The 20,380-nt window shown below is 38.0% G+C and overlaps 1 protein-coding gene across 3 annotated transcripts in view; it reads right to left on the minus strand.

Annotated features, from left to right (window-relative positions):
- PPP2R2C (protein phosphatase 2 regulatory subunit Bgamma) overlaps positions 1–20,380 on the minus strand; it is a 192,707-nt gene that overhangs the window by 77,598 nt on the left and 94,729 nt on the right. The window contains exon 2 of one of the 3 annotated variants that reach the window (XM_059470351.1): positions 9,530–9,685. The exons of the other annotated variants lie outside the window; for them this stretch is intronic. Coding sequence (XP_059326334.1) covers positions 9,530–9,542 — 13 coding nt within the window. The 5' untranslated portion in view covers positions 9,543–9,685. The remainder of the gene's footprint in view (positions 1–9,529; positions 9,686–20,380) is intronic. 3 annotated transcript variants of the gene reach the window in all.

Genomic DNA, 20,380 nt, shown 5'->3' on the forward strand with positions numbered 1-20,380 from the left:
TAGATGGCGAACTCACATCTTAGGTTTGAAGGCATGACTTTGCCCAGTGCAAATATATAAATATATAAAACTACATCATTTTCACCAACCTTTAAAAATAGAAAGAACACTCATTGTTTTTGTCCAAAACAAAAAAGTCATCTCACAGACCACAGCCGTTAATCTTTTCCAAGTTTAGGACAGAGCAGGCTGCCTACAGCAGCCCTCCAGACCTCCCATTAGCCTTCATCTTCATGTTTGCCAGATCAAAATGTTCCTCCTGTATAAATTCAAGGACAGATCTGTACAAATGCAAAGGGAAGCTCTCTCTGTTCCACTGGCAGGAACAAACCCAAGGAAGGAAAGCAGCAAGCCCTCATTTTCTCCGCTAACAAAGGGCAGCATCTTCTACTGCCCTGTATTTTGAAGGAACAAAGAGAAAGAACTGCACCTCAGAGAGGCACCTCAATGACACAGGAGCTACCAGGGCTGCTCCTGGCAGGCAAGGCTCAGCTGAGGGTCCTTCATGAAGACTTGGTAGCTGTGTAAACAAGAAAGCAAAACTGACACACTTTCTCTGCTTCCCTTCCCCCAGGACTGAAGTTTGCATAAGATACTTAATATTTTACTTCATTAAAAAATCAAGTTGAAATTACTTAATGCACAAATTAGAAAAACACTCAGAGTTGATTTAGAAACTACAGGCTGCATTGGAGAAATATTAGTAAATTCTACACAAAAACAAAGAGCAAGTGAAAGCTGCAGAGATAATTTATGTGATTCTCCAAAGTCATTTTAATAGTACCTCTCATAAAAAATTAATCTGTGAAAGTTAGCAAGCATGACGCAGAGGAGGAGAGCCAGTGGACTGGATAGAAGTTGGCTGAGGGATAAAAGAGAAAGTTTGCCAGGCACAGAAAATGAGGACTCTCCTTGCATTTTAAAATTGAATCTTCTATTTTTATATCCAGCTCTGGAGACCTACATTACAAGCAAAAAGAAGTACAAAGACCTCCCTAAAAGCCTATGAAGCAACACAATTTCTGCTTTAAAAAGAACAAAACCAAAACCACATAGAATAAAGCAGAAAAAACCTCAAGAAAATGCAACATTTATGGTTACATTCATCACCCCAGAAGAGAGATTTCAAGGAGAGAGCAGAAACCTGTGTAATAGAGGCCATAAAGCAGGGTTTTAAATTAACTGAGAATTCAGCCAACCTTGACAACTTAAGCAGAAGGTATCAAGTCTGTCCTTTTCCTTCACTGGAGCTCTGCTATTCATGAGAATATCAACCAATGTCAATGTCATTTTGGCATAAAGGATAATAATTGTATTTACGATATATCCCTCCAAGGCAGCATGTGAGATCACTCAAGAAAACTAAAATATACCATAATACATGAAAATATTTAATATATTTTAAACCTGTACTTACTACTTTTCACTTCAGTAGAAAATTTGCAGCTACTGTAAAACAATATCATGCTTTGCCTTGTACCATTTTATTGAATAAATAAACAAGTATGTTGCTCAATAATGTAACAAGAGGAGTAGCTCAGCACACTTGCTTATCTCCCTACACTGCAGCTATTTACTCAAAGGCCATCCTTCACCTTTTTTATTTTCTTCCTGACTCAGTTCTTGGGCCCTGAGTGCATGGAAGTAATTTGAACTTCAAGGTACCAAGATGGAAAAATATTGCAATGCCACAAAGTGCCACACTCCAGTGAGGCCAGGGACACAGAGCATGACAAACGACTGCAATTGGTGTGAAATGGCTGGGAGAGCATTTGGTACAGGACATTAGAGCTGCTATGGTGGTAGCACAGACCCTGTTGGCAGATGGTCCATCACTACCAGGCTGGGGTCTCAGCTGACAGCAGGGATGCTCAAAGTCCCAGGTTAGCTTTGAAGCCTGAAACCGAAGGCTCTCAGTTTCCAAGGTGCCTCATCACAGGCAGAGTGTTCACTTCACTCCCGGCCATTTTCTTCCCTTCTTCTATAGCATTAGCAAACAAGGTGGACACTCACAAGTCATCTCCACACACAGCTCAGCAAACGTTCAGGAATTCACAAAGAATCTGAACACATCTATAGCTCAGGATGCTCCACAGATTCACTCAGAGTCTGAGTCCACATCAACCAGAATTAAGTCAAAACTAGGTGACTTCAGGCCAAGGAACTTATGACTTGCATACTGAAGCACTCTGTGACCCTGTGTTTCAAATCAGAAGCTGCATCACATGTTTTTGGAAACCTCTATGTGTCATTTGGCACAGGCATTCCCATATTTTTGAGGTTTAAACAGCTAACACTGACCCATTAACTGTGTACACACCAAAGAGGACTAAAAAATTATACATTACTGAGGACCTAGCAATACTGGAAGCCACAGGTCAGCAGCTGAATCTTTTGGGGATGTCTCCTTGCACAATTGACTCACAAACTCCTCTCACCTTATGTGAAAGTCACTGCTACCCAAAAGAGAAGGCAAGGCTGCTGCTGCTGAACACACCCAGACCCTTCACCTGATGTTCACAACTCCAAGGGCAGTATGAGCAGCCTGGCTGCCATGCCAGAGCCTGCCACAGAACCTTTCACTGCTGTAGTCTACACTAACACAACTATCAATAGTCCTGGAAGACCTAAAAAATTCAAGAAAATGCTCAAAACATGGTGAAAAGTGTTTTTGTTCAAATTGTTATTTCCAGCATTGAAAAAAAGTAGCTATAGCTTTTATAAACATCAACATGGAGTTTCCTTACAGTGATCCCTTTCCTATCTGGAATAGTGAAAGAGTAACACATAGGGTATAATCCTGGATTTCTGTGGATTTTGAATGAAAAGGTAGAGAACAAAGCTCGTGGCAATTTTAACACCCTCACATTCTGGTAACTGCAAGGAGCTGTCCTGGGCAGACCATTGGGTTTGTTAATGTAAAAGTAGGGTAGGTTTTATGCAAGGACAGTGGCCTTACTTCTTACAAAAGAAACCTCAGGATGAACAATGTGCCAGAATTCATGTAGCACAAAGAAGAGCACAGGCTTCTGGGTTTATAATCACACTGTTTTTCAAAGTCCAAAGCTGTGAACTAATTTATGGTGCCAGTTCATTTGTACTTGCTACTATAGCAAAGCTTAAAGCCAATATCTGGCTTCCCAGGAAGGGCTTTTCACAGACCTAAGTAAAAAGCCATTTTGCACCCTAACCAATGCTATTATAGATCTTACCCAAAAAGTAAACGTAGATTCTCCCTTGTTGTGATTGGCAACAATCGGATGTAATAGAAACAACAGGTGTTTTGTTTTGCCTGGGATTCTGAAAAATGAGGGGTTAGTGAATGAAGGGAGTCCTCTGTTTCTTGTGTACCACAAAAATAAATAAACCTTGATCTGCAAAATCCGAAACTGTATTATGTGCACTGCTTCAGACTGCAGCTGAATGGAGGCATTTTACTCTGGTCTCTCTGGTCTTGAATTTCAGAATACAGAGCAGAGCAGAATAAAGCCACAGGCTTGGAAAAGCTATTTATAGTGCACATGCCCCAAGGAGATATAGCTAATAACTAATTCATTTCACATCACACATTTGAATGCAATATGAAAACTTCTCAGTTTCTTATCAGCGCAGGAGAAAGGACCCTCTGGCTTTCTTTAAAATAATTAAGGATTCTTTACCAAAACATTTTAATCAACTACATCTCCACAGCAGTCTTTTCTTTCCCTGCCTATAGCTATTCTATTGGGAGGTCCATACCTATTAGGTTTGATAAAAGTGCTGATAAAAGTTTTGATAAAATGAGGCTCATTTTCCTAGATAACACATTGGTTTATCAAATGGTTTTCCACAAGCTGGATTAAAATCCAATATAATACTGGTCATATCAGCAGGAAACAAACAGAAAAATCTGCTGAAGAATTCAGTGAGCTATGTAACTGTAATATCTGCATATGATGAGGTTTGGGATTGGGTTAGTTTTCTGCTGCAGAGAAAACAGATCAGCTAAGTATTGTTCCATGGACCAGATTGCTGAATATTTTATTACAAATGATTAAGAATTAAACAACAGACACGGAAGATAGGGATTTGTAGTCCTTGAAAGACATCAATAAGCATATTGAGCTTCTGTTCTGCTGCAAGTGCAGCAGCAACAAAGCAGCAAGCTGACACAGTGCTCAGTGTAATGACTGCCTTCTTGTTTCTCCACACCCACAATTTCTGTTTTCTTTTGCTTTTCTTCCACATACTGACACCAGGTGTTAGAACAGCTTGACTCAAGGAGAGTGTCCCAAGAACAGTGTGGCTTCAGCCAGCTCTGGTGCCAAGAAGGTATCAGAAAAAAGCCAGGAGGGGAGGCTGTGAGGAGCCCCAGCTGGTGCTCCACAGGAGCTACTATTGCCATGGGACTCTGGAAACTCGAAGAGAAGAGCAAGAACCCTTGGAAACAAAAAGGAATTGAAAAAGTCCATAAAAACCCCCACAAATACCACAGAGTATCCAATGGCTCAGACTTAGCACTGACCCACTATTTAACCTGGTCCTTCTGTTACTTCTTAATTAAAAGGCAAGTTTTTGTTAGCAGGTTTTATGCTTAAATTAGAATTAATTGATACACAGAGCAATGTGAATGAACATCAATCTGTAATTCAGTGCCCCTAGGGCACCCAGTTTTTTCTGAGTAGGATGACAACATCCCAATTTTACCACAGCAGAAGCAGCATGAAAATTGTTTGTAACACACAGTAAACATAGACTGTTACAGGATATTGTGAGCTTATACAGCCTTTTACTGATGTTGTAGGATCAGTGAAAATGCTGGCAAACACTGAAGAATATATGCATAGACATCCTAATGATTTAAACATAGCCCTTTCTGTTCAGCAGGCTTAACAAAAGCAGTTACCTTGTACACAAAATGCTTGTTTGCAAATTTATCAGTCATGAAGGTCAGTGGGTAAAACTTGAATAAACATATCCTAAATCTCTAAATAAATTTAACAGAAAGAATGCAGATCTCCTTCAACAATCCTTTTAGGGTTTGGAGTTTTTCTTCCTTTCAGCAGAATATTCTGATAGCATTAGAAAGTAGAGCTCAGTGACCCCTGAACATCCATTTCCAGAATCAGACCTTTTATAGAAAGGATACACTACTTCATCTGTGTGCATTGATTTTGTTTAGGAAATGGAGAGAAGCTGACCTGAGGTTTTTTTCAATTTTAGATTGAGAGAGGGCTTTTGGTTTGGGGTTTTTTTCTGTTCTGTTTTCACTTCTGTTGTTTGTTCATTTCACTTTATTTATTACCTGTTTATTGATCATATGCTTTAGTCTGAATCTCTGTAATATTCAGAAAATAAATATATCCTCATTGCAATCGAGCAACAATATATTAACTATGATTATTAAAGCAAACAAGGTAAATTATACTGACAAATATCTGACCAAAAAAATTCAAAGTGGGATTAAAAATAACTGCAAAATACATAATCTGCTCATTTTTTCATATTTTAGTCTGAGCCAGAGCACGTCCAGACTACCTGCAACACAAAATGTGCAAAGACCCTATACAACTTGTGAAGGCAGATATCAGCTTTGTTGCTCAGAATTCTAACTATATTGAGGGTACATCAGCTATTGAAACCAACTGTCACTTTTAAAATTTTTCTCATACAGTATTTAAAACTTTGAAAAGCACAAGTACTATCTAGTCATCACATTAATTCTTCAATTGTTACTTCTCCCATCAAGTAAGTGGCAGATAACTTTTTATATGCTAATATGTAAACTAATTTTTATTAATTGCTGTTCCAAGGTAAACTTTCTAATGACTTCATTACATCAATAGGTGAAGAAATACAACCCTAACAGAAAAAAAACCCACTAAAATCAAGTATAGCAATATAATTTAATATAAATAATACTATACTGGTTATAAGCTTTTCTGTGTTTTCTTCAAAGGTCAGAAATATCTACTTTCCCCAGGAAATTCCAAGTATTTCACTTTTAAAACAAAGGAGAAGTGCAAAGCTTGTAAATTGCCAGAAATGTAAATTCATTAGTTATCAAATCAGTACATTTGAATGGCAAAACCCACAGCACTGCAGATGCAAGACATGTGACAGCACACTGGGTTCTTGGAATCTTTAAATGTACATTACAACACTGAGTCAGCACCCTCTCTGCTGACTCCTGTAACACAGGAAAGTGAAAAGGTCTTTTTGAAAGAGCAAGAGAGGGCTACGCAGTGATCTCCTCCTGAACTGGATTTATAACCACAGCCCTGCAAAGGTGCAGTGGTGTCCTCTGAAGTGTATTTATAACCCCTAATTTATAATTTATTTATTTACAGCCCTGCAAAGGAGTGTGGTCACTGATCACACTGTCTCCTGGGGATGCAGCAATGCAGGGTGCTGCTGTGCCAGTACATCAGGAGATGAACTCCTGTACTCCTGCACCCTGTCAGGAGAGCTCAGCAGCCTGAACAGCAGCACAGGGAGAAGTGCTCAGGGATGGTTCCATGCTAGTACCATGCTAGTATCTCCCATCCATGAGCTGCTGCTAAAGAACCAGCCCCTGAGCTGCTATCCATGTTTGTTCTGCTTCCAGACAGGCATGCAGGCAGAGAAAATGAACCAGTACCAAAGCAAACACCACAAAACACTGTGCTATATTCACTGCTTTTATAGAGCAAAGTAGAATAACAGCAACACAAAATTTCTCTCCTTTACACTCTAAGATGTGTCTCAGTGTGTGCTTATTACATCAGAACAGCCAATCCTCTCCCAAATCAACCTAGAAATTTCTTCCAATGAACACCTGAAATCTGCATCCTCTCCTACTTGATTCCCATGGTATTTATCAACACTGAAGAACTGGAGCCAATAACATGATGTGTGCATAATCACATTTTAACTCCAGCTAATACGCAGCTGGAGCATCTTGAGCTTCATTTTAAAAGCTCAGTTATATTGAAGACCTTTCAAATAAAGGGAAACCTTGTGGATCAAGCTCTGAAAAACAATCACAGAAAAAAACTGCCATTGATACTTTTCAACACATCTTTCTATAATTAATTCATTTAGTGACTACAAAGCTAACATAAAATCAGTCTGTGATTATCCAGCCAAATGCAAAAGCAGATGACAAAAAACATGAGCAAATTTCCAACTTTTCACTGCTTAACTTCATTAAACATGTTTTTCATTTAAAAGTAGCAATGTTGCTGGGTCTCAGGTATTTCTAAGTCCTGCAATTAGTGACTATTAAAATTTTCACTTATTAGCTGGATTTTAAAACCACCTTCAGCATTTCACTACTGCTGTAGTACTATCTATGCTAACAGAAATTCTTCATGCTTGAGTCTTGGTGCAATATGGGGTAAAGGAGAACCTCAGCCATCCTCTCTTCTCTCATTTATCAGGGGCTGGAGAACAGCCTGTCCATATCCAGCACGTCCAGACCAGGCATTCAAACTCCAGAGCCTCATGACAAAGCACATAGTTAGCTTTCCTTTTCTTGCCAGCTCCCACATATTTCCAATGTGGTACCCACTTTTTCTCTTAAAAAGGAACTTTTCTCATGGCCTTTTCTGTTCTGAAAATATTTTATTGACAGTCAGAAATTTCCTAAGGATTGCAAATAAAGATAGAAGCCATATTATTCATAAACCCACTGTAAAATACCATCCGAATTTCCTAGAACTAAAACTAATTTACCTCATTCACCTTTTAATGGAAGGTGTCCATGCTCATGACAAGAGGGTTGGAACTAGATGATCTTTAGGGTCCCTTCCAACCCAAACCATTCTGTGATTCTATGATTCAAATGTTTTGCCCAGATGTTGGATAGATAGATATAAAACAGACATAAAGACTTATCACAAAAACCTGGCAGTGGACAAGGTAAGGAAGCATTTGACACAGACCACTACAGCCATCTGTATTTCAACGAAGACTGCATCACAACCCAGCAAAAAAAAAAAAATTTAGTCATCTTCCTGTCCACTAATGATACACACATAAAATTTATTAATTATCTGTGTGCCAAAGTGTGATCTGTTGCTGTCAGTTGAAAAGATAGGCATATTCTCCAATTATTTCCTGTATGGTACGAATTAAACAGCACAACTATTGAAACCTTTCATTAACCTCCCAGCAAGTACATGTCTTTCAAAACAATTACAGTCAAAACAACAATGATCTACAGACCAATTTTACAAGGCTGAACACCAGAGATACCCATCCTTTAAATCTAATGTTATTTGGCCAGACAACCGACCACAGACATTATACAGCAAATTCCAAGCTGTATGCAACTCGCAAATTGAGCATGACCTTTTACTGTGCCCAGCTGATGGTTCAGGCTGTGCTGCTATGGGACAAGACAGGGACATTCACAGGGGCCAAAGGCACCAGCCTGTCTGATCAGGCATTCACTGGAGAGCCCAGATTCTCTCTCTAGTCCTTAGTGCACTAGGAAGAAGCCTCTGGAAGCATTTGTTCTCTGAGAACAACACCAAAATAAGGATAAAGCCCAGCATTTAAAGGTGAAGGCAGCAAACAGCTGCAGCCCAACAAGGAGCACAAAAGAACCAGGAAGGTACACACAGAAAACATATCCTGTCTTTGGGCAAAAGAAAAGACAGCTTTGAACTCTACCAACTCAATACCTAAACTAGACAAAAATCAAAATTGTAATAGTCTGTGCAACTGGATTAATATTCAACCAATGTCATTCTCATTTAAAACATTTAAACCCCCCCCTTAATCAGTCTTAATTTTTAGATGTGATGGAAAATCCGAATAGAGGGATATACTCTATTGGATACCAAAGTCTTAAAATGTGAACTAATAGTACCACTCCAAAAACATCTTTAAACATTCTGTATTATGAAAGTTATGTCACTGTAGTGCAGGAAAGACCCACTTAGGAGACAGAATATTTTCCCACCTAAAACAAAAAAGCAAAGAGAAGTTCTGACCTCATAAAGCAGCCAGTTGGCACTAAGATTTCTTTTTCATTCCAACAGCTAGCTGAGATACCAGAGCAGATCTAGAAACCTAATTATTAACTATCATTTAGAATAGTACTTACTGATCTATTTTTTCCTTTGGATAATAGAGGTGTTATTTTATACTCAAAATCTATGCTTGGTTAGAACATAGTCTGTTTTCATTGTACAACTGTTGAGTATACAGACTAAAATGACACTATGTGTCAAAAAGGAAGCTTTGATTTACGTTTGCACATTTCCGTGGGTAGTAAAACCAAATAAAGTTGTGTTGGCAACAATCCCATTATTTGGCCACTGAAGGCAAGTTTGTGAACCTCAGGAGAGACTGAGTTTCCCACCAAGCTGCAGACTCATAAAAAGCTGTCAACATCAAATGCCAGAACCAGGCCAGAAGTCTCTTTTAATATTTTTTTTAAGAGCACTGGTGAAAAGATAGTCCACAAGAGTGGGGAGAGATTGTAGTGTCACAGCTACCCAAAAAGCAACAGAATCAAGAGTCAAATGACATCAAAAATGGTTAGTATACATGACTGTACCTTGGTCTATCATTTGGAAGATATAATTTATCAGTGCAAGCAGTGCAGCTTGTCTACTATATTTAGGGCTAAACCCAGATGGATTCAGTCAAGGAAATCTGAGGATTCTAGATGCCACCAGAGTCGCCTTGCGCACAAGCTTCCTTATAGCTTTCCCTAAAAAACAAAGAAATTCAAGACAAAAATGGTGAAAACTTTCCTCATCTAAGGACAATTTTTCAAGCAGGAACAAAACTGCTGACCCTGTAAGCAAGCAAGCACCTTGTTCTCCCAATCACTTTCAGTAATAGAAAAATCCTTCCTCAGTGGACATTCCCAGACTTACAAACCACAGCCCAGATCTTTCTAGCTCCTACATTGACCTACATCAGTGCAATTAGCTGAGAGGCAAGAGAGTTTCCTCTCTCATACTCATAATCCCAAAGAAGTAGAAACTAACTTTAGAATTACCAGCCCTGATCTAAGTCACTGAAATAATTAAGTACCTTGAAAATTCTTCAATGTGAAACCCATTGTATAGCTGTTGAAAGGATTAAACTCAGATTAATCAATTTACCCTCCACCAACAGTTCAACAGAATAACTGTTGAAGCAGTTTCAAGAAGCATTAGCTGCCTCAGTCAATAAAATTTAAAATGGAGCCCATAAAATCATTCTACAGGATCTAGAGAAGAGGTGCACTTTCCCTTTTAAAGGCAGGATCTTCCTATTGAGAAAGAAAAAAGGAAAAATAAAATCACATAAGCATATAAATAAAATTCTCCATTTCATAGAAATAAATATATTTCCATTATCTGGATATGAGGAGAGGAAATTAGGGAACTGGATTTTATAGTAATATTGGTATTCAAAAGGAAACAGTCTGAAGTAGCAGCCTCATTCCAGGTTTGTATAACATCAAAGAAAAAAACCTTATGGACCCATGAAGAAATATCTTCTCCATTTTAATTCACATCTTTCATTTTCCAAAAGCCTTCTTTTCTAGGAGTTACATCAGAAAGGAAATACATGCAATCACTGACTAGGAAAAAAAAGAATCTTTATTATACATTCCAGGTAGATTTCTATGGTTATTTACACATGTGTATACTCAAATTTGCAGTGCTTTGAAATTCAGAAAGATGAAGTGCTGTATCAAAGCATTTCTTTTTATTAAGGCATTTGTCATTATGTGAATCTAGTTCAGACAGCAACAATCCATTCAAGTTAGTTACTCAGGTGTGTATTTGTATGCACCAAGCTCTCATGAGAGAGTTTTCTTTCAACTATATTTGCAGTTTTAAAAAGCAGTACTGAATGTGAGTCAAGCCCACAGTATTCCTTTGGTGGAAATGAGGCAAGTTCTCTGGGTATGCAGACACCACATCTCTAATACATAATTTCCAAAATCAGTGGAGGTGCAATACTTACACCAGCACTTGCAGATTCAGTTTGAGCAGTGCAGAATTATCGGCCTGTGGCTGATGTGGGAATTGTTAGAAAGCAACATGGAACAAGCCTTGGCTTTGACCAACCAATCAGAGCACAGAGGATTCTTTATATAACCAAATTTAAGGACACTTCCCATTTCTCACATCACACTTCCCTTAAAAAGGCAGAGCTCTATTAAATGTAATGCCACTCTTTATGACTTGCCTTGCAAGCTGGCTGGCAAGTAGACATGAGGAATTATTAGCCAAGACAATTTCCAAGTGAAGTCATATAGGGATATACATGTACTTTAGGGATGACCCAAAACCCAAGCAAAATTAGTATCTTGCATAAATGTTCTTGAAAAAGAAATTAAAATGCAAGGGAAACTGCAGAAATTGCTTTCAAGACCTTGAGTACTCTTGTCTGCTTTCTGGCTTAAGAATTTTAGATGCTCAACCCATTTTTAATTATATAATTGATTTTTCTTGAATCAAAACCAAATTAAGTTATTTCTAGATCATCTATGCCACCACTGGAAGCACTAATCTAAGTATTGATTTACTGCAAACAATTATATAAAAACTCTGATAAGTTATATTTCTGTTATTTCTCTGGAAGCCATTTGTTGAGGTTTTCCACAATTACATTCTCAAACCATTGTCCGTTAATGAAGTCGCTATATATGATACCAAGTGGAAACCCAGACCAGAGACAATAATTGTCACTTAAATACTGGCAGTGCACTTATGAAATTTTGGTTTTATAATTACCTTCAGGATGTCTTCCATGGTGTGTTGATATCCAGAATGGTTACAAACTAGCCTTACTTTCTGTAAGTGCCCTCCATGCATTTTAAATGCATGCCACCAAAAGGCTAAGTCCAAGAAAAACAAATTCTCATTCTTGCTCTCCCTCTTGCATCTACAAATTTATTTATAGCCAAAAAATCAATATCATATGTCCCATGTTTATTAGAATGCAACAGTATCTGCCGTACTCTAATACTATAATGCCATAATGACTGCTGGTCATTTGTATGTATCTTGCAACTTAGAATACAGTTCTCTAAAGTAAGTTAAAAACCACTAATAAACAATTAAAAGGTCATATGACAATAAAAATCTCAACTGTAAATATCAGAAGATAAAATATCAGTGAACTCAGTCACTAAAAACACATTTGTAAAAAGTGGGCATGCTTAAAAACTGTCTCCTGGGTGTAGGGTTTTATGTACTCATGCATCCAATGGCAAGAAACAAATGTGAAACACCACATGTGTTAAATTTGACCATCCAAACCCATACACTCAAAATATATTTGCTGATCCACCCAGACTTTTCTAGGGTTTTTGCTTCACTCAAAAACATTAGGAGACTGTCCCATGAATATTTTTTAAAGCATAGATTTGACACAAGAATAACATATACAAATAACATATACATGTATATATAAATATATATTTATTTATGTTTATTTTGTTCTTTGTTCTTAATGATGTTATTATATATGTTATATGTAATAACATATAACAATGAATAACATATAAATATAAATTACTAACAGACCCAAAAATACTTAAGCCTGCTTAGCTACACAATCAGTGAGGATCAATCCACGTTCTACTTATTAGGACAGAAGAATCCCAGTGCAATAGACTAACACTTACTCCATATTATAAGCAAAGAAGAGTTTCACTTTTCCTTTTAGTTTGCTATAACATGACTGGTTTAAGCTCTGCTGGTTTTCAGTTTGTTTTGGTTTTGCTTTGGGGTTTTTGGTACTATCTTGGGAGCTGGATTTTTCGTTGTTTGTTCAGCTGATGCAAATCTTCATCTTGATCTCTTGCCAAGTCATGTACCACATGCTTGGAAACTTGTGTTTCCTGAACATCATGATGGCTTTACCACTCTGCTTTACTATTCTGGTGGCTGGACAATGAGGTTTAGCTGAGTGTCCAGTGACAGTGAGGAATTCAAATACTGAAATGGAGCTATTACAGATGTCTACAAGCTCACAGTCTCTACCAGCATCGTTTAAAGCCCCTCCAAGACTCAATTTCATCCCTTAGTTATTTTTCTTAGTCAAACCCTTGATAACTAGGAGGTGGTTTTGTTCACAGCAAGAGCAGAGATATCATTATTCATTGCCAGCATTTTACTCCACAGTGGGACATTATTACCTGCATACAGAAATGAAGGGGTAGCGTGTAAGGCTGTGGGAGAGCAAACAAAAGCTCTCATGACATTTCTGGGAGCAAAAGGCAAAGGCTTCTTCAGAATATCCTGCTATCCACAGGGACTGTGCCCCTCTATTGTACAGAGCACACAGGGAAAAAAAACCATTCCTAGAAGAAACCCCTTCTGTGTCTAGTTATTTCCACATTTAAATACATGTTTCCACATACTCATCACACAGAAGTCCTTGATGGACTTTTAGTATGCAGTACCATCTTTTACAAATGTAATTTCTAAACTGAAATCTGAAAGTTTCATTTTGGATATAGGTATGAGTTCAGCAGTAAGTTGCTTTGTATAAAACAAGCTCTGTCTTTTATTTGTCCTACTGATACAATAGCAGCCTGGGTGGGTAGGAAAACTACCTCACCTTCAAACCAAGAAGCTCAAAACCTTCAGAAGACCAGCAAAAGTCTACCTTCCCTTTTTCAATAGTTCAACTATCACAATATCTCCCTCTCTAGCTTGTCTTTCTTTTATTTTTGTAGCATTGCCAGCTACATGTCAGCATCATTAGAACTTTAAGATTCTTACAGGTTACCTAGCAGTTGTCCAGAATTTTCTGATTAGCCAAACAGCAACACTAAAACTGAGCAGACAAGCAGCAGTCTGGTAATTCTCTATGAGCAAACAATACCCTGTCAGAAACACGCTACCACTTAGTAACACAATGAAAAGCAGCCAAACATGGACACAGAATTTTAAAAACTAATAGATTTTTAGCTAGGAATTACTGACACCTTTGGGTGATAAAACAATAAAGAGAAATTATAAAAATTATGATAAAACAATATAGAGAAATTAGTTCAGTCATTCAATTTTTACCATCCTCCTGGAAAAGAACAAATGCCTTTTATTCCCATTGCAAGCATTTAGTTACACATGACAATATATACCATAAACATAGACTGTGATATTTTCTTGAAACTCAAATTCTGCCATTCTCCCAACCTCTTGATTCTTCAAGCCAAAAATACCTGCTCTTTTGATACAGCTCCAGCCTATGTGACCAATTTCTTATTCTGGGCTGAGTCATTACAAAAGCCAGCCGATTGGTTAAAAATAAAAAAGGAATGCTGAATACCATAGCAACTGGCTTGCAGCCTTGCTAATATGCTGGAAGGATTTTTTACTTGAACAAGAGCTACAAGTGAAAACACCAGGCCAAAATCAGATCTGGCATAATATCAACAACACAATAGAAACACAGAAATTACCCCTCCCCAGTCTCCTCCCTGTAATATCTTTTTTTGCAGCAGCAAATCTTCAGGTTCTTATTAAAATACAATTCAAACAGCAAATTAAAACGTGTGCCATGGTATTGATTCCCCATATACATCAATATGTGGCAAAACAAATCTTTGGCAAAACAAATAGGATTAAATGTTGAAAAATCAAGTAATGGAAGTAGAGCAATAACAGAGCTTGATCTTCAGTTTAATTAATGGTCACATCACTCCATAACTAAAAGGATTAAAGACTTCTAAAGAAACACCTCTAAATACAGATAATTTTACAATGCTTAATTTAGTGATCACTTTTAGGAATGTATCAAAGTAGTCACTTAACGTCAATACCCTCTAAGAACTGCATCAAATCCATAAGGAATATATTTGAAGAAGTATATTGCTCTGGAATTACTGCAAGAGTATGTGTTCAGGGCAAGGTTTTGGCAGGGGGGGACTCTGTGGGAAGAGACCAGAAGCTGCCCTGTGTTGGACAGACCCACTGCTGTCCCAGGCTGCACCCACAAGTGACACCAGTGCACCTCTGTGGTAACATATTTAGGAAAGGGTAAAAAACCTGTTTGGCAGCTGTGAGAGAGAAATGAGAGAACCAGCCCTGCAGATGCCAAAGTCACTGAAGAAAGAAGGGGCAAAGATTCTGCAGGCACCTTTGCAGAAATTCTATTGCAGCCAACAGAGAAGATTGTGACAATGCAGCTTGTCCTCCTGCAGCTGATGAAGTCCACAGTGGAGCAAATATCCACGCGGCAAGCACATGGAGAACACCAAACCAGAGCATGAGGAGATGCCCTAAAGGAAACTGCAGCCCATGGAGAGCTAGGCTGGAGCAGGCTCCTGACAGGACACATGGCCCATGCAGGGAGCCCACACAGAAGCAGATTTTCAGGCCAGAACTGTAGCCTGGAGGAGCAGCACACTCCTGATGGACTGTACCCCATGGAAAGGATTCATACTGAAGCAGTGGAGAAGGGCCTGTGTTGGACAAGCTCATGAGGGACTGTATTCCTTAAATGGGACCTCATAGTGGATGGAGCATGGGAAGAGCAAAAGCAGAAGGAGCAGCAGAGATGACGTGACAGACGAGAGTAACTCATTCCCCATTCCCCCTGCTCTGTTCAGAAGGGCAGAAAGTGGCAGGCAAGTAGGAAGGAAAGAGGGAAGTTGAGTCTGGGAAAAGAGAGGAGGACCAGAATACAAAACTGTCAGTGACCTCAGCTCTGAAACAATTCCTCCATTCTCAAATTGGCATGAAAGCCATGACAAAGATGCAGCAGAGGTCCTAAACTAGTGCTCAAGAGTAACCAGCAGAACAATGGCCTAGGCTTCTTCCAAAACTTGGGAGAGGGCAACATAAATGGCTCAGAATGTTGAAGACAATGCCAAGATTCTGTTAACCTTCATTTGCCTAGCAGAAAGGCATCATTTGAGCCTAAATACTTCCACTGCTCTTATTACAATTTATTCTGACAAAATTATTATTATAACAAAATAATTATTTAATAATATTATCAGAAATATTAAAACTAACTTGAACCATCAGTTTCTTTATTAAAAAAAAAAAAGGTAAACTGTTTAGGAATACATATCTGCATGTCAGCCTAACTGAGGGGTGTCTGGAAGCAACTCATTTGTGTGAAGGAAACTCAGTGGTAACACTCTGGAAACTGCTCCTCCTACTAAACAGTACTGCTGATACATCAAGGGCCCAGGAAAAAATTACAGAAGTATTAAACACAAAAAAAGGCATCTTAGCACAAGCAGAGTACACTCATACAAAAAATAATCTCCATGATTATAATGCAGTTACAGAAAAACATCTAAACAAATAAACAGATGTGCAGCATGCTGAGTCTTATGTTATTACAACCTTTTAATGTAGAGCCTCATTCTTTCCTGTAATATTTAGATTTCTGAGTTCAACAGCGAGTTGACCTAGGCAGTTCAAGGTTTTCTGCAAACTAAAGATGTTTGCTTGGTTAGTCTCAGAAGAAGCTGTGTTAAACCAGGAATTTAAAACAGACAAGTCTATCCAAACACCTTGTCAAAGATCCCCTGCATTATACACAAATATATTTCCCCTGCAGAAATATTTCTCAGAGAAGTTTGTCACCCTACTATGAAAATTATAAACCATGGCAATGAAGTGAGCTAATTTACAAAAGGACACCTGTAGAACTTGTAGCTAAATAAGAACAAAGACTATTTTAGATCAGTGAAAAGTCTACATGTACACATGGGTCACTAGTATAGAGGATAGATTCAGTATCATGTAATTCAGTTTCCTGTAGTCCAGTTAAAAAACACAAACAAAACAGTGCGTGCAATACAGTTAGTGCAGGAGACACAAAAAAGGAGAAACAAAGAAAGAGAAAAAAAGTTTCACTTTTATTCTAGGTATTTAGGGTTTGTATTATTTCTGGGACATCTCAGACTAAATAACAACACTCACAACATGGATTGTCTATATGTACCACTTCCTCTAAGACACAGCTCTTTTGAAAAACTTTTATTCACTGCTTGTAAAGTGACAAAATACAATCAATGAACTGTAGACAGCTTTATCACATTTGCTTTTTTGTAAATTCCAAGGTCCATTGTCATAAGGGATTTGTGTAACCAGCCATCTGGGTTGAACACAAAAATAAGTGACAGGAATCCCTACCTCCCAGTCCATCTCCAGAATCAACTTCACAGATGCTCTCCCCTTCCATATTGTCTTTGGGATGCAGCAGAAAGCAAGATCTTCCTCAAGTGATTTGCTCAGGCTCCAGAAGGAAGATGAATCCACCCACTCTGCAGCCAGCAAGTGATATCTTTCAAATAAAAACAAAAACAAAGCTATTGAGCCACCTCCGGTATACAACAGATTAATTTAATTTCATTTAATTTCTCCCTTAAAAATTCAACTTTTCAAGACTGTGTGTCAGCTAGTTCTACATCCAATATTGCAGCTCCTTATATCAATACTGTCTCTTCGGGGGTATCTGAGCTCCTTTTCCTTTGTAAATTCAATGGTGATTTACAGATCAAACCCTCCACCCAATATAAAGAGGTTACATCAGCCCAAATCAGGACTGTTAAGGTGGAAAGCCTCAGCACAGATTCATGCTCATCCACATGGCCTGACAGGACTAGGAGAAATATACTAAATATCCACATGATTAGCTCTTCTCTGGCACACTGTGAGTACTGTAAAACTAAATTACATGCAGTTTGCAAACAACTACACAGACTGAAAACACACAGTTCATGTGGGTACATCTTCTTAAACTCCTAGGGTTATTTTAAGTAACGGCAGAGAGAGCATCTCAGTTTAGCAATGGATTTGATTTACAGATGAGTATAACAAAGGAAAGTGTAAAGATGGGTATAGACAAAAGAATAAACCCATCTCATGCTTTATTTAAGAGAAGGACAATAAGGGAGCAAAATTCCTTTCCCTTAAATAGAACCCAAATAGCTGATTGTTTTGCTATTACTGTCCTTTGCTATTACTGTCCTTTGTAGTAGTTTTTACCAGCACCTTCTCTTTCTGAATAAAAAAGAAATAATTGTCAATTAATTAAAACAAGTATTAAGGAGTCAGAAAACACCCTCACATTAGTGCCTTTGAGAGGCAAAAACCGACAAAAAGCAATCAGAACAGCATGGAGTTACTAGATTAGTTTTGCAGCAAGTGAAGAACTGTCATGTGTCAGATGTTCATGATCTAGACAGCAAAGCAAGAATGAGCTCCAATGCTCGTCTAAATGTAAGATTTACAGTATGGTTATTTTTAAAACAAAGGAAAACAGGAACCAAAACGCATCCAAAAAGAGTTCTCTGCCACAAATGAACTCAGGCTAAGAACAGAAAACACATGAGAGAACAATGATCAAGTATATGAATGACGTGATACATAAAACTGTTCAGGTATCATTAGTAACTCTATGAGCCAGTCATGGAGCAATGTATTAGCTGTTTCCTTACCAGTTCTGAATGAGCAAATAACAACTAATTTCTATTTGCAAGTCTGTGGCCTTCTCTTGCTTTTCCATATCACTAGGAAAGCATTCAAACTGCCCCATGCAACTGTGTCTTATTGAAAGCGTAGAAAAGGGAAAAAAAATTTTTATTAACATCAACTGCCCTACATTCAACATGAATTGCCTCCTTCAGCTTCCTATCACAAGAAAACAAGAAATACTATAAACAAATCTGTATTCAGACATCAAGTAAAAGAAAATCAATAGTTCAAGCACTATGTCATTGTGTTGATAAAAAGAAGAGCATACCTAGAAGTCTCACACCAGAAGAACTCTGTTTCTTCAGCTTCTTCAAGCATCTCTCTCAGCATCTCTGTGTTTTTGTTGATTTTCTGCTGCTTGAGCCAGTGTAGGTGTAGGCCATGTCACAGAGCATGCATGGCACTGTGAAACACTGAGCAGAATTCCAACGGAGGGAAAACTGTAGCACAGCCATCCTACGCTGCTGCTGCCTCTTCTTCACCTTGAATTCAAGGTGTTCTTCTAAACCCACCTGTGTGTTCTTCAGAAGGTGGGCTACTGCAGTTTGCCAAAGAGCACAGACTCAGAAAGGATCCACCATCATGCAGATTTCCAGTGATGAAGTATCCGTAGCAAAAATTTGGTAAAAAAGAAATCCATGCTCCTTATTTTAAAAATATTAAAATACTTATTTATAAGAGCAAATGCCCTCAAGCAATGAATATTGGATTCCCGTGATCAAAGTTCTAGTGCCAATGTCACAGGATTTAGTACTACTTTTTCTAGACAAATAGGTCAGATGAACAATTAACCATCATTTTAAAAAGTCAACCACAGCCCTTCAAATGTAAGAACTTTTCTTGCAAGTTTGCTTTTGGAAAGGTCATCTTATTCTGCTCAGATCTGGGGTTTTATGATGAATTACAGTCCTCCTGCACAGTAATACAGAAACATGTATAAACTAACTGACCACAGGACATTTTGCACTGTCTAGAAACTAAACAATACATTTTTACCTCAGCCTTATGCCTGCATATGTGGAGAAAAAATTAATCTATGCCCAGCATAAATGCCTACTTCTACATCTACTTAGATACAGCTGTTGCACAACCTAATGTGTTCACATGTCTGTAAACAAAAATGTGTGTCCTTATGAAAAATCCATCAAGTGTCTTATCCCTTTCTGCCTTATACTGATTAACTAAATGAAGTCTGCATGCCAATAAACTTGTACATGTAGAAAAGACTCAATTCCAAGCAGTCAAGGCATAAGGACTGATTACTAAAATTAAGTATCAGCACTGAAAAATACAAGCATTTTAGTGCAAGATTACTAACACAGTAACTGAAAATGAATTTCAATTCAAAAGAAAAAATTACTGCTATTATTTTTATGGAAAACCAATATTAAAAGAAGATAAACAGAAGAAAACCTGTTTTTAAATAATTTATTATTTTATATACATTTCATTGTGAAACAAATTAATTGTTCTTTATTACATGCTAGCTGTCTAGCAATATTTGCACCAATATTGCTTTTAACAGCCTTTCACTCATAGCTGAACCTTTGGGTGGTGGGGGAAGGCACTGTTAGTAAATAGCAAACCCCTATTGTTCTGTTCTCTGGCTATGAAAACTTTTAATTAAAATCTGAAAGCAAAAGGATGCAACAGTACTGGAATGCAGAGCTGCTGAAATGTAATCACAGCAATGGGGTAACCACAGAGGTGGAATTCTTAGTAAAGAACTGCTTCATGCTTGGCCATTTACCCCTAATACAACAGAGAGAAAAACCTGAAATGTTTTAAGTCAGCCCTTCCACAAGGGAAAAACTCCACAGCAGAGAAGCACAGAAGAATGAGGTATGAGTAAAGTTGTTTTAGAACAATGCAGCAACAAGTTTGCTACTTTTTAAGTACATAGCATTTGAAACCTACATTACAGGGCTCCTTTGGTCACGTAGTTTCATTGT

This window comes from Ammospiza nelsoni, chromosome 4 (genome assembly GCF_027579445.1).
Source record: "Ammospiza nelsoni isolate bAmmNel1 chromosome 4, bAmmNel1.pri, whole genome shotgun sequence".
Lineage (NCBI taxonomy): Eukaryota > Metazoa > Chordata > Aves > Passeriformes > Passerellidae > Ammospiza > Ammospiza nelsoni.